This window comes from Aedes albopictus, chromosome 3 (assembly GCF_035046485.1).
Source record: "Aedes albopictus strain Foshan chromosome 3, AalbF5, whole genome shotgun sequence".
In the NCBI taxonomy this organism is placed as follows: domain Eukaryota; kingdom Metazoa; phylum Arthropoda; class Insecta; order Diptera; family Culicidae; genus Aedes; species Aedes albopictus.
Window position 1 is genome coordinate 237,647,365 of NC_085138.1, and position 14,097 is coordinate 237,661,461.

Genomic DNA, 14,097 nt, shown 5'->3' on the forward strand with positions numbered 1-14,097 from the left:
ACAAAACTGTTACACTATTCAAGTACCGTGAAAAGGGGGTATCATTGACCACCTGGCTGGAGCGCACCTGGTGCGATGGATAAAGCACGCCTTGGATCGAATCCCACTCCCTACAAACTCACACCACCAGGGGCAGCAGGGACAGGTATGCATAGACACTTTTCATCTCTACACCCTCTCCCCTTCGGACCTTCATCGCGTTACACTCTAATGGTAAGCATTCCACCGGCTACCGCCTTAAGTTGTTCACTCTTCCCCGGAGGCTCGGGTCCTGGCTAGTTCTTAGACTACCCGTAGGACTCTTGCTCCTGGATGGGGAAGCAGTGCCATCTCAACTAGCTGTTGTTTGGCTCGCCATTTTCTCTGTAATTCAAATACAATTCGAGAAACCGTGGAAGTAACGGAACCCCACGCGGTATTACGGCGCAAGAAGCCAAGCATTGAATTGGCCTTCGCAATGGTCTTGGAAATGTGCTCATTAAACATCAGTTTGCTATCTAGTCTAGAGTTATTCCAAGGTCCTTAATGGAGTAAACTCTCTGCAGCATCGCAGAGTCCATCGAGTACTCAAACCGTATCGGTTCATGCTTTCGGGTGTAGGTGATGACTTTGCATTTTGATGGATTTGTCTGCATTCCATTCATTCGACACCACGATGTCAATCTGTCAATATCAGACTGAAGAACACAGCAATCCAGCACTGATTTGACTATGCGATAAATTTTTAGGTCATCAGCATACAACAGCTTGCAGGAACACAAATAGTCACACACGTCATTTATAAATAGAATTAGAATAGAAAATTAGAGGCCCTAAGAGGCTTCCTTGTGGTACACCCGAAGGAATATCAAAAACGTCGGATTTGGTATTGCGGATCTTGACAAAGGCCTTTCTGGAGGACAGATACGAATCAATCCAGGTGACTATCCATGAAGGAAGCCCTAGTCGGCTCAGCTTTGCGACGGCGAGATCGTGTGGAACCTTGTCAAAAGCCTTGGAGAAGTCAACATAAATAGTATCAACTTGATGCCGCTTCTCGATGGTGTTGGTAGCGGTGCTGGTGAATGCCATTAAGTTCGATATGGTCGAGCGTTTTTTCACGAATCCATGCTGAAATTTCGATATCGCAGGTTGAACTACTGGGTACACCAAGTCATGTAGTAGACCTTCCAAAACTTTGGCCAAGCAGTTCAGAATCGAGATGGGGCGGTAGTTATCAACCACATGAATATTTTTAGACTTGAAAATCGGTGTAATGGACGCGAGTTTCCAGGCATCTGGAAAAATACCTTCCTTAAGCGAACGGTTGAAAACAAATATGACGGGCAAGGCCAATGATGCTGCGCAGGTTTTAACGAAAGATGGCGGTATACGATCTGGTCCAGGTCCTTTCGAAGCATCGACTGCACAGAGGGCTTTGTATACAGTATCCAGGCTGAAGTCGGACTGTGGCAAACGGATGTTGTAACTAGGTATCTAGTCGATATACTGCTGCGACGGAAGAGTTTGACTGGGCTCAAATACGCTTTTAAAGAAATCAGCAAAAAGTTTAGCGGAAGCAGCATCGGTGGACGAACTCTGAACACCATAGGTCAAATCTGCTGGAATGCCTGCGGATCGTTTACGAGCATTTACATACGACCAAAAAGACGACGGATTTTCTTTGAGATCAGCTTGGATATTACCCACATATTCCTGAAACTGAACTTCACATAGGCTTTCGTATTCAGCTTCTGCAATTTGAACAGCATACTTGTTTCCTGGAGACTGGCAGCGAAAATATCGTTTTCGCAGACGGTTACGCAAGTTGCGCAGTTGCGGAGTCCACCACGGTTGTTTGAAAACTGTGGTAGGTCTGCGGGTCAGAGGAACAGTCGCATCTATTACTTGATAAATGTTATCATAAAAAGCGGATACGGCTGCATCAACAGTTGGCAGATCGAGTAGCTGCGACCAATCCAACGCATCCAATCTCGCGTTCACGAGGTCGAAATTACACCTGAGCGATTCCAAGCAACAGCATCAAAATTAAGGAAATTTTTTAATTCATGATTTTCTATTGAACTGAAACTTTGCACAGTTTTTCAGTTCCATCTAAATCGCCATTTTTCGATATCAAATTTTTATTTTGAATCACGACTAACTTTTCGAAAGGGTGTATGTGAAAATGGTTCAATAATATTCAAAAATCTGTACAGCCAAAATGGTTCGTTCGATTGCTATGAATTTTTCAGCAAAGTTAGATAACTAAATGGTGATTCCTATGAAAATATACACTGTGAAAAAAACATCTTTTTTAACATTAAAAATATCATTTTTGTCACAAAAACTCAAATATCTCAAAAACCTATCTTTTTACCAACGCATTTTTTTTAGGGAAGACGGTCCATTGTATTAGCAATCTACCATAAAAATTTGGTGATGGTAAACTAATAAACAAAAAAGTTATAACATTTCAAACATTTCACAATTTTCACAATTGGTAAATATTTTTTTCTGTGTAAATTATTTCGGTCAGAAATCGCAGTTTGATGCTGATTTTATTGTTCAGCAAAGTTAGATAACTAAATGGTGATTCCTAAGAAAATATACACTGTGAAAAAAAATCTTTTTTAACATTAAAAAATATCATTTTTGTCACAAAAATTCAAATATTTCAAAACCCTATCTTTTTACCAACGCAATTTTTTTAGGGAAAACGGTCCATTGTATTAGCAATCTACCATAAAAATTTGGTGATGATAAACTAATAAACAAAAAAGTTATGACAATTCAAACATTTCACAATTTTCACATTTAGTAATAATTTTTTTTAGTGTAAATTAGGCTAATACAAATTTCGATTTTCTCTTATGTCACCGCCCCCTCGGAAAATTTTGGTCGGAATTCAACATTTTGAGGGGGGCACAAATAAAATGTTCAAGAAAATCAACAAATTTAAGGTGTAATTCGAGTTCCACAGAAACTTTCTTAATAAATCCGATGAGTTTATCTATGTTGACTAATTGTTTGGATATTTTTCCATCGAATACATTTATTATTTATCATCCTCCCCCTTAACGAGTCAACGAGCGCTGTGACAAAAGAAGAAAATGAGATTTGTTCCTGCCTTTATTTCGGCCGGAAATCGCAGCTTGATGCTGATTTTATTGTTAATGGCCTTGCGTGAGTAAAACAAGCTGTTTTTATTATGTATTATGTATATTATATGTACAGTAATGTTCCGATTTTATCACGCCCTCCGCGCATTAGTCGTTTATTCATTATTTGCTGTTACATTTGAGGACAAGTGTTTTCCCTCTTCTTCAAAATGAATGTTGAAAGCGTGTTTTGCAACGTTAAAAATATTGAAATGGGTATAGATGTTGAAGTATATATCAAAGCATTTTTGAAAAGGGGCGTGATTAATTGTTTAAACTGATGTCGCTGATGGTACGGTGACATGACTCTCTGCACTTAGCACTTCTGGCAATTTCTCAGTTGTTGTCGTTTTCGAACTTCCTACGCCCTGCTTTACCGATGATATACAGATGGCTCGTTTGTCAAAGTCTAGACGGCAGGACGTGCAAATGCGTAAATTTGGATTCAATTTGGGCATAACCAGTCTCTTTCAGATTATCTATGGTGCTTTCGGTGAGATTTCGTAACTCCTTTGATCATTTTTTTTCCATCAAACGGTCTACAAGAGAGAGTTGAGTTGAAGACCTTTGAGAAAGCGACTGTTCATGTTGTTCGTTAGATTATAATAAACAAAATCACTTATTAGTTTTAACTGACTAGTTTGGTGTTGTTTGCTTGGCTGAAGAAAAAATTTACTATTTAATATCCATAGCGGTAGTATTTTTTTTTTGCTTTTTCGTGAGCATTGTCATGGTATGTATACAGACAAACAAACGTAACACTGACGAAATTTTCATTGACCACGCCTTTAACGATCATTTTGAATCTTGGTTGTAGCTTTCATAACCAGAAGAGTGCCCATCATTTTTCTTTGCGTTTGACGTTTCACACTAGCGCCTTCTGATGACGATATTGCACATCGCAGTATTTCGTGAAACATTTCCACCAGGTGGGGGTAGTGTGAATTGGGCGATGGATTTTCACGTGGTAGGTAACTCTCATGCATTTGTTGTTGTTGAAGTTACTCGCATTCTTCCGATCATAAAGTCTGTTCTCTAAGAGGTATTTTTTTGAAGATAAACTAGACGTATACGCGTATATAAAACTTTTATTATACAGCTTTTGTCTTAAAAATAAGTTTAATTCCATTTTTCTTATAATCAACAGCTTTTCAACACTATCAAGGGATTTTTTCACCAGTCACGTACAATAAAAAGTATGACACTCTCAATATTTTTGATCAAAACACTGGATCGCGTCTAAGTTTCAAATAGATACTATAGAAATTATGAATAATCAAACAAAAGCATCATGAAAACAACTTGTTTAATTCAGGCGGTAGCCTTTACAATAAAATCAGCATCAAAAAATAATTCTCAAAATAATTTACACAGAAAAAAAAATTTTTTTGTTACTAAATGTAAAAATTGTGAAATGTTTGAAATGTCATAACTTTTTTGTTTATCAGTTTACCATCACCAAAATTTTATGGTAGATAGCTGATATAAAGGGCCATTTCCCCTAAAAAATTAACGTTGGTAAAAAGATAGGGTTTTGAGATATTTGAGTTTTTGTGACAAAAATCATATTTTTTTAAGTAAAAAAATAAATTTTTTACAGTGTATATTTTCTAAGGAATCATCATTTAGTTATCTAACTTTGCTGAAAAATTCATAACAATCGAAAAATCCGTTTTTGCTGTACAGCTTTTAGAATATTTTTGAGCTGTTTTAGCATACACCCTTCTGAAAAGTTAGTCGTGAGTGAATATGAAGGTTTGATATCGAAAAATGACGATTTAGATGAAATTGAAAAACTGTGCAAAGTTTCAGATATTTTTGAAATGGTCGCTCAGGATCAACTGACATGACTCCGTGGAATTCCTCACCTTGCAAAATTATACTCACTGCGGGTTGAATTGGACGAAGATGAATGTTTAGCAGATTGGATGTCAAATCTCAACACCAGCGGCTTATGATGCGGGTCGACTTTCAGCATAGCAGACGGTGATTCAAATAGTACCATGGAGTCCGCGTCGCTCACAAGAACAAGGTCGAGCAGCTTGCCGTTCTCGTTGACCAGATCGTTGATTTGTTTGAGCCCTTTAGAGAGCAAAGACTCAACTACGGCTAGTTCTTGGTCGGTAGACGCGTTGATTGGCAAGAACCCATTCACGTCCTCATCAAAATCCCAGACTAGATCAGGCAAGTTGTAATCACCCATGACGATTATCGTATCGCAAGGAGCTGCCATGTCAAGAAGCTGTTGTACGGATTCAGCGTGCTTGGTATAGTTGTCAGGATGGCTTACAGGACGGATATAGACGGAACAGACGAAAATGGAATGATATGGGAGCATTATTTCCACGGCAGTTTGCTCGAGACTCTCACAGTCTACGAGACGAACAGCTTTACAGTTGAGTTCCGATTTTACAGCAATTAACACGCCGAAGCTGACTAGTTCGAGGATTACGGTCATAGCGGTAAATAGTGTAGTTACTTGCTAGTTCAGCATTCGCAATATCAGCGTGAAGCCACGTCTCCGTGAACACTATAACGTCAAAATCACAGGAAGGCAATTTAAGAAGAAGCGTGCTTGTTTTGGTCCTCAAACCCCGGACGTTTTGGTAGTAAGTATACGGTCAATTGTTCACGAGGTTGAGCGGGATTAGACTGAGGTGGCAGCATATTGAAGGCACTGATTGAATCAACTGCGGTGGGCTCTACGAGCTGAGCACCGGACCCGAATCTACACTCGGCATCGGCTTCCAAAAATTCTGTGGCCTTCGTCCTTCCTCCTCGATAAATTCTCGAAATTCAATCCCTTGAGGCCACGACATAGGATCCATGGCTTTTGTTTCCAATTCACGGCTGACTCCTACCTTGAATGAAATAAAAGATAGGGTCAACAGAGACCAGCCTCTCGGTATCAACGACTTAACGGCAATTTCATCAGTATGGAGGCAATCTTTAACGAGTTTCACTACGTCAGTCTCTGAAACTTCGGGTGATATTTTGCCAAGATATACCCAAAATTGGTCTACAGGTCTATCCACACGAGTAGCTGCAACTTTGGCTATGGATGGACCAGCACCACGCAGAATTTTTGATGGTTGGTCGGATGTCGAAGCTTCGTCGTCACGCCTTCTTTTCGGTGGGTTTTGATTATTAAAGTTGAAGAAGCGAGGATGAGGAGATAGCACTGCTGGAGATAACATGTTGAACCCTCCTTTGATCTCCTGTCTGATTTCGGCAATCAGGCTGTCTTTTATCTCGCTCTTCATGTCCTCGATCAGCTTCTGGTAAGTATCGTTGACTTCGATGGTTGCAGCATTCATCGATGATAGAGCATTTTTTAAAGTTGCAAACAGATAGAGTAATGGCAAGAAGTAGTAGGTAATGCACAAGAAGTTTTTGTTATTGGCTTTAATCACGCTCCATTATATCACACTCGATTTTAGCACGCTATTTTTTTCGATTATTTCACGCTATGATAATCGATACAAATATCGCCAAGCACATATTCCAAACTATATAGGATATACGGATCGTCATAAGTAAGATATTTTGCACATTAGTATACGATTATGGTGCCATTGATGACAGACCGGACACAGGATTCGATTATCTAGAGTTACATTCCCATGCTTTGCTCTGCATCAAGTCCGGTCTGTATGCGTCAATTCCACGCGCTACATTTTCCATCAGGGGTCTCCAGTTAGCCTTTGTGAATAAGGTTTTTGATCGCCAATTCAGAGACGGCGGAAGCATGAAGTTCAAAAACTATGGTGTAGATGTGCAAATAATACCTCCATTTTAATTTCAGAGACATTAAAAAATAATTACATACAAGAATATTAGACTTCCATTACCGGGTTTGATATTTTGTGCGTTTTTTGTTTGATGTTTTTGTGTGTAAGTGTATTTTGATTAATAAACGCCCTCGGAAAAAGATGTTTCAATTATATCACGCTCCAATATATCACGCGAAAATTTTTTTCACTCGTGATATAATCGAAAAAGTACTGTATAAGAGTATAAAAGGGCTATCTCCAAAAACGTTTGCTCCATAAGCTGTAATACAGCTACTTTTGTTAGCAGGGCTGACGACAACAATGCCGGAGAAGTGCCATCCATCAATTAGAGCGTGATTGATGTTTTTTTTTACAATATGGCTTAACCCTTACAATATGGCTTAATCTTACTTCTAAGATGCTACACTAAACGCACCACGATGACATAGTGCACGTTCAGTGAGCCTGTCTGGGTCATATTGAACCCAACATCCTACTAAGTTTAAAGTTAATTCGCAAGATTTATCCGTCAATCTATTATGGCAAAACTTGGTGGGAACGGGTGAGATCCAATGACGGACATGGCCAAGAACGAAGGGTATTGCGATAGAATTTTACTGAGAGTAGCTAATTCGTTTCTGATCTACTATCTACTCGTGATACTAAGGTTAACATTTATCCATGAAATTTGAATGAAAACTAGCATACCTTCAAGTAGCATTGCTATCAAATTTCCAACAGAATTGACATTTTCAATGCTGTAACGGTCAACGTTCAGTGTTACTGACAATGACTTCGAGAGCATTTAAAAGTGCATACCTTTACACATACAGTAAATATCCTAAACCTCACGCGATGCAGAGGTTTCACTGCTTTGGCAAGTTCAAAGTGTCTTTCAAAAACGTGTGGAAATCAATTTCGTATTTATCTGCAGTGAATGAGCAGTGCCTACACAAAAGAACTGCTGTGCTGAAAACCTTGTTCACGCCGACAAAAAATGTTCGATTTTGGAAATAGGGGATAGACAAAAACTGCAGTTTCGTACTTGACATGCAATCGTTCGGTGCTAGTTATCTAGTTTAAACGGGAAAAGCACAGTTGTGCCGGGGAAGCTGTCACTCAGTCTGTCAAGGATACCCCCAAAATATATTTCTGATAATCGATACTCGCGGTACTCACTAACCTTGGTCAGCCCCTTCATCTGGTGCAGATATGCTTCGCTTTTCTCCTGCTTGCGCCTATACCTGGCCGTCACTTCCTCATCGTGGGTATCGATATCCTTTGGCCACCCTCCCTCGTAGTGGGTTGTTCCCGTATGCACCAGACTGTTGTGCTCCGTCCAAACCGGGGTATTCAGGATAAAAGGCGTACATTGGAGACCCTTCTCGACCGGAGTTACGGTGGTAAAGTGCTTTTGAAGAGTTTTATTCGTTGGGACACTGACTTGCACTTCGTTCTCTTCCTGGAACTCCACTGGCTTCCGAAGTGACTTCACATCGGTCATCACCATGTATCGGGTCCAGTTCTGTTCCATCTGACTGGAGCTTATCTTTCCGTCGATCTTCATCTTGAACGGCCGTCTAGACTAGATTACCCTTGCTGTGAATAAAGTTCAAGTTCAAGGCTGTCTACAGGCGCGGCGGTCGTGTAAACTACACCACACGATGCACTATCTTCACCCGGATGGGGTTTATTACTATGTCTGGTGACCTAATTTCCTTTTCGCACGCAAACTTTCTCCAGACGCGCGACGGCGACGACAACGACGACGACGACAACAAACTATCAAACCGCGAGTAGTGTGTAAAATTGTCGAGCCCTCGCGCGATACAGGACCAAATGCGTCTTCCACTGTCGTCACTGTAGGAGGAAATGAGCCTCGTGGTGGTGCCAGAAGGCGCTATTACACCGTTTAACTAGGGGAGAATGTTTCAAGTTGCAATGTGTGGGACAAAGGCATAGACTAGAGTGTGTCTTACAGGTACTGAAGGTAACCTAAGGTACTAGAGGTAACTAATGTCCTTCGTCGACGAATATCAGGGTGGTTTTCGTGAGGGTTGATCAATGACTGATCCCATGTTAACCCTGCGAATGATCCTAGACAAACTCCGCGAACACAGCTCGTCATCTGCATGTATTTAAGCAGTGTATTTAGTAAAAAATAGCTTTGTCAGATAATTTCAAAACATGGTTTTCCAGCGAAACTAATTGGGCTACACCTGTCAGCCCGTATTCGCTCGGTATGAAACGCTCATTTTTTCGATGGCACTCTACGGGCACGAGGCATCAGTGGTGGAAATTGATCGCGAACGTGTGCTTACGCGCTACAAAAAAATGACATCGTATCGCAAACCTTTGCTGTGCGATGGTGTTCGTACGTCTGTGGCACACGATCGTACGACACGAACGCCAACGAGTGCATCGCATCTTTTGCAAGCGCGATGCTTTTTTATTTTAGAGGTTCGCGGCCGATATGTCTGTAATGAAATCAAATTTTGGTACTGTAATCCGGGGTAATATTGATCAGAATTTTCGATTTTTCTTGAATAATTCTCTTGTTAAAGGAAATGTTACATGTTTTATATTTTTAAAAGGAGTACTGGCCCTCTGAGTTTTTGTTAAGCTACTCGAAAAAGTTCTCTAAAACTTTAAAACATGTTTAAATAGGTTTTTTTAATCTAATTTTTGATTGTGTTGATTTGGGGTAACATTTATCATGTCAGTGATCAATGTTCATTTGTGTTGAAAATACCCTTACTTACTAAATTCGGGGTCGCTGATTTCGAATATGTTGTCTAAATTCTTACAAATAATGTACTTTTTAAGTTATTTTAGGATTAAAATCCTCTAAACCACGAATAACGCCTAAAGGTAGGCAATGGCTTAAGGAATTGATAGCCGACTTTTAATAAATCGTATATTTTACTGAAAAATAGCATTTTCATAAAAGTTTCGTTTATTAAATCCAACTCTAGGGTATCACATTGAAGTAATACAGTGATTTCGAACCTCATATTATATCTAGTATTCACGCCAAGCATGAATGTTTGACAGTGTATCACATTGCGTTACGAAACACAGTTATGGAAAAATCGATTTAATTCAATGTTTATGAAATTCAACCTTCATAAATTGCATGTCATTTAATAGCTAAATGATAGCAGATTACGATAAACCATTCCATAGTAGAAACTGGTTCAATGTAAAATGCTTGTTTGAACATTTCATGAGGTGGGTCAAGCCGATCAATGTTACCCCGCTGATCAATGATACCCCGGATTACGGTAATATTTTTCGTCGATATCATTTATTGGAATGGTACCTGACCAGTATAATCAAAAAACACCCAACTAATTACCTTTAAGTGTACAAAAAATGGCAACAAACCAAGTGTTCTACATTGTGATCCTTCTGGCGAACCAACTGCGATTCTGCTCGTTTGACATTTGTTTTGTGTTGGTTCGTCGATCCGGGAAATCGTAAACCGTTCTCTCTTTTTGGGTTCGCGAGCGCGTGAGCAAAGTTTGTGTTTGATGCGAACCAAAAAACACGTCAAGCGCATGATGCTTTCCACCACTGCGAGGCATTCAGATTTTAGTGGGCTGATCACGTAGTGTGAATGTCGATAGAAACATTTTCTATCAGCTATAGGAAATGTCATGAAAATATCATTCAGCTTTTTGCTGATTTCACTGCGCATAGTAAGAAACCTTTATTGACGACTTAAATGGATTGCCATAACTAGCCCACAATATAGATAAATTTCGCTCACAGGCGCACAGGAAATGACGGAACTGAAAAAAAAACTCATGACATTTTTTCATGAAATTCAGAGACATTTTCCATTCCTGCTCTACTGTACGCTCAGCGCTGCGCTGGAGTACAGATATGTAGAGCCATAATGCTATGTGTTTTGAATCACCCTTCCCTACCGGTGGAGTGCAGCCAAACTTAGGCGTAGGCGCGTTTTTCCGAATAGTGCTTTCTGTTGGATCGATAAACCTCTGGGTGTTATGGGTACTATATGAAACGATGCATTTGCACTTCCTGGCTAAAACATCGGGAAACATTATTATCAATGAACATTCCCAGTCTGATACTGATGGCAGTGGCAAGAAGTTCAATTTGTACGTTTGTGGAATATTGTTCGAGAGTTTCCAACTCGCTGGGAACATAACGCATTCATGCACTCAACGAAGTAAACTAACGATATTAATAAAAAAAAAACTTTCCGCAATAACTGTAAAGTGTGCATGCCATAAGAATACTTTATGAAAATTGATCGTGCTTGTTGTAACTAATTTCATTGGAATCTGATAGACTTAAACAATTCGTAAAATTATGCAGACTTGAATCTATCCATGGTCATTGGTATTGGAATCTGTCCGAAAGGACTGGTTAGGAACCAGAGTAGTTTATTAAGGGTACCAAGACAGACGTGTTTGGTCAGGTATGCGTGAGTTATTTTTCGTTAGCTTCACCCGAAAAGACCCGAAGCTGAGCCGAAATTTTTTATGGCAGATCCAATCAGCTGTTCTTGGTATTTTTTCAAATATTGAAACATCACAGAAAAGTAGCAAATACCGTTGATATTTGCTACCAGATCGCATCAGGTGGATGCCTGTTAGTCATTGCCTCATGATTTCCTGCTTTATTTTTACTTTTGGAGGAATTTTGTGTTTTATGGTGCAAAAAGTTTCCATAAAAAATTTCGATCATGAACAGTAATGAACAGTTTTCCATAAGAAATTTCAAAAGTTCACCGTGCAACGGGAAAATTCACCGAGCGTCGGCAGCGCGCCGGACCACGCATTTGCTCACCCTTAATGTACCTCCCTGGTTAGGAACATCAGCAACATGTGCTATTCGTTCTACTCTCAACGAAGTAGAATAGAGCAGCATTGTAGCGATCAGTACCAACAGTTAGTGAAATAGGAAACTTCCTTTCGCTTAGCGATCCATAGTCTCTGTACATTGTACAACTACAGTGCAGTAAAATCCAATACAATTTAACATCAGCTTTTTTTGCATAATGTTTGTCTTTGTTTTACTGCATTTTTGGTAGTTTAAATTCAACTGTCTGTTGAACAAATTTCTTCAATAGCACAGCGCAACAAAAATTAACTTTTGGTCTGTCTCAAGAGCAATCTTATGTATCTCTGACAGATTTTGGGCCGATAAATCCGAATCCGGGCTCAGATTTGCTCCAACACGTCACAATTCTGAGCTATAGCTCAACTTATAGGGCAAAATATGCGATTTTGGGCTTTTTTGACTGCAAGTTATTAAGTATGGAAATATTTGTTTTATTCAATCTGTTGAATAGCAAATTAAGTAAAATGAATTTGTATCATTGTACCCTAAATGATTTTGTACAAAAGATTAACATAACGGTAAATAGATGTAGCTTCTAAAAGAGAAAGCCACTTTGGCCTTGAAATCCTCGATTCCATTGTATCGATCCTTATATACCTCTCTATGTACCCTCGTAACACTAATTTAAGAATAAGCACTAACACTAGAATACGCTACCCTATAAAACCGGACCCCCATTCCATGAATACATGTCAGTCTTCTTCAACCAGTGAAACAGTGTACATCGTACCCATCGCATTCCTAAACCGCAATCCGAACCCCCAGTTGAAACCCGCGTGTGTTGGTCTCCCAGTGTTTGCTGCTGCCGTTTTCCATCCGCTTGAACATCGAAGGTCGGTCCGCGAGTCTCCAGAGACCAGTTAGTTAGTTCGGGGTCGAGAAAAATACTGTGCCAGTTTAACAAAGTGGTCCTTCGAGCCGGATCGTTGGACAAGTGACCAGTGCAAAAAACGGCAAAAGTGCAGAAAGATCAAACAGCGTCAGTGTACCCGACCCACCACGTGGCCAGATCATTTTCGTACGCATGCTGCATACGCGACGGTAGTGTGGGAAGCGTGGCTCGAAGCGAGGGAAGAAAAAGAGAGCGTGAAGAGAGTGCGCGTCGCGAGAGTCGCTCAGCCACAGAATTAGTGCGTGTGTTTACGAGGGAACCACGTTGTCTGTGGAAGCGTGATCGGTTTGCGCAGAGGGGAAGTGCGCTTACCACGTGGAAGCGATTTTCGATACCACGCTGGTTGAGTGTGCGTCGATAGGCACCAACCACGCGTTCGCGAAGAAGGCTAGTGCAATAGCGACAACATTTTGGTGATAGTGACGTCGGCGCGTCTGAGCGTGTCAGCACCGCCTATAACGTTGAGCACATAGTGGCTGAGGTGCGATGCAAAGAGATAAGAGATCGGATAAGCGTCGAAGCACACTCTGTGGAAACTATATGCAGAACGCATGAAACGTACATAGTAGATGAGTTGCGATGAGTGCGGAGATGCGATGGAGCTGCTTCGACGCATGTGATCGCAAGAGAACGCAAGAGAATGCTTGTCGGGTATGGATTTTATGATTGCGCTCGTTGTGTATGTAAAGCAATGCGGATTTAATGTGTTGGGAATGCTAGTAGGTAATATAAAATGCGTTAATATGTTTTTTTTAAACATAACTCAATGCTTTTTCACATGACATGCGTTTTGATGGACCGGACGTAATAAAAATTTATCATGTTGTCTATCGATCACTATGTAAAATAACATATTTCATTGCATATAAAATAGTATTCCATCAAATCGTTTAAGTTTTTTACAGCATAATTCTGTTATTATATGTGTACAAGAAAACATTTTATTTTCTCTGTTCGGGATTTGAATCAAGTGATCAATCTTTGATATGGTCGTTTGTTCAGTGCATGTTATTCATGTGCAAGTTAGAAAGTTTAAGGTTTTATGGTAATCAACTTAATTGCTAAAAGGATTCTGATTGAAAAGTTCTGCTTTTTTCTTTGTCAGACAAAACTAGATCCCTTAACGAAAATAGTGTGACATCAATTTCGATTGATACTCTTTTACCTAATATAAGGACTGTATCGTTAATTATGAGTGCACCTAAAAATTGCTGTATCTGAAAATGTTTTATTTGTTTTGTAAATTAAATTCAATTACATTGTTTATTGACCATCAGAAAAGCCCATGGTATCATTTTATATTTAATTTTTCGTGGATCTTGCCAGCTCTCGCACCTTCTTCTTGGTGTTCTTCATAAGGTTTTGGACAACCGTTCCGTCGATGGTTTTGCTTAGGTTGGCCCAGGTTTTCTTGAAT

The 14,097-nt window shown here is 39.9% G+C and overlaps 2 protein-coding genes across 2 annotated transcripts in view; both read right to left on the reverse strand.

Moving 5' to 3' along the window:
- The window catches only part of LOC109431998 (dynein intermediate chain 3, ciliary-like), an 18,801-nt gene extending 10,008 nt beyond the window's left edge, over positions 1-8,793 (reverse strand). The window contains exon 1 of the mRNA XM_062859664.1: positions 8,097-8,793. Coding sequence (XP_062715648.1) covers positions 8,097-8,480 — 384 coding nt within the window. The 5' untranslated portion in view covers positions 8,481-8,793. The remainder of the gene's footprint in view (positions 1-8,096) is intronic.
- On the reverse strand, positions 26-8,084 carry LOC134291654 (uncharacterized). Its single transcript, XM_062859665.1, has 2 exons — positions 5,009-8,084; positions 26-1,999 (listed from the first exon to the last, which is right to left on the reverse strand). Exons 1-2 carry the CDS (start codon positions 5,596-5,598, stop codon positions 1,477-1,479), a joined length of 1,113 nt encoding a protein of 370 aa, XP_062715649.1. The 5' UTR covers positions 5,599-8,084; the 3' UTR covers positions 26-1,476.
- Positions 8,794-14,097: the final 5,304 nt, after the last annotated feature.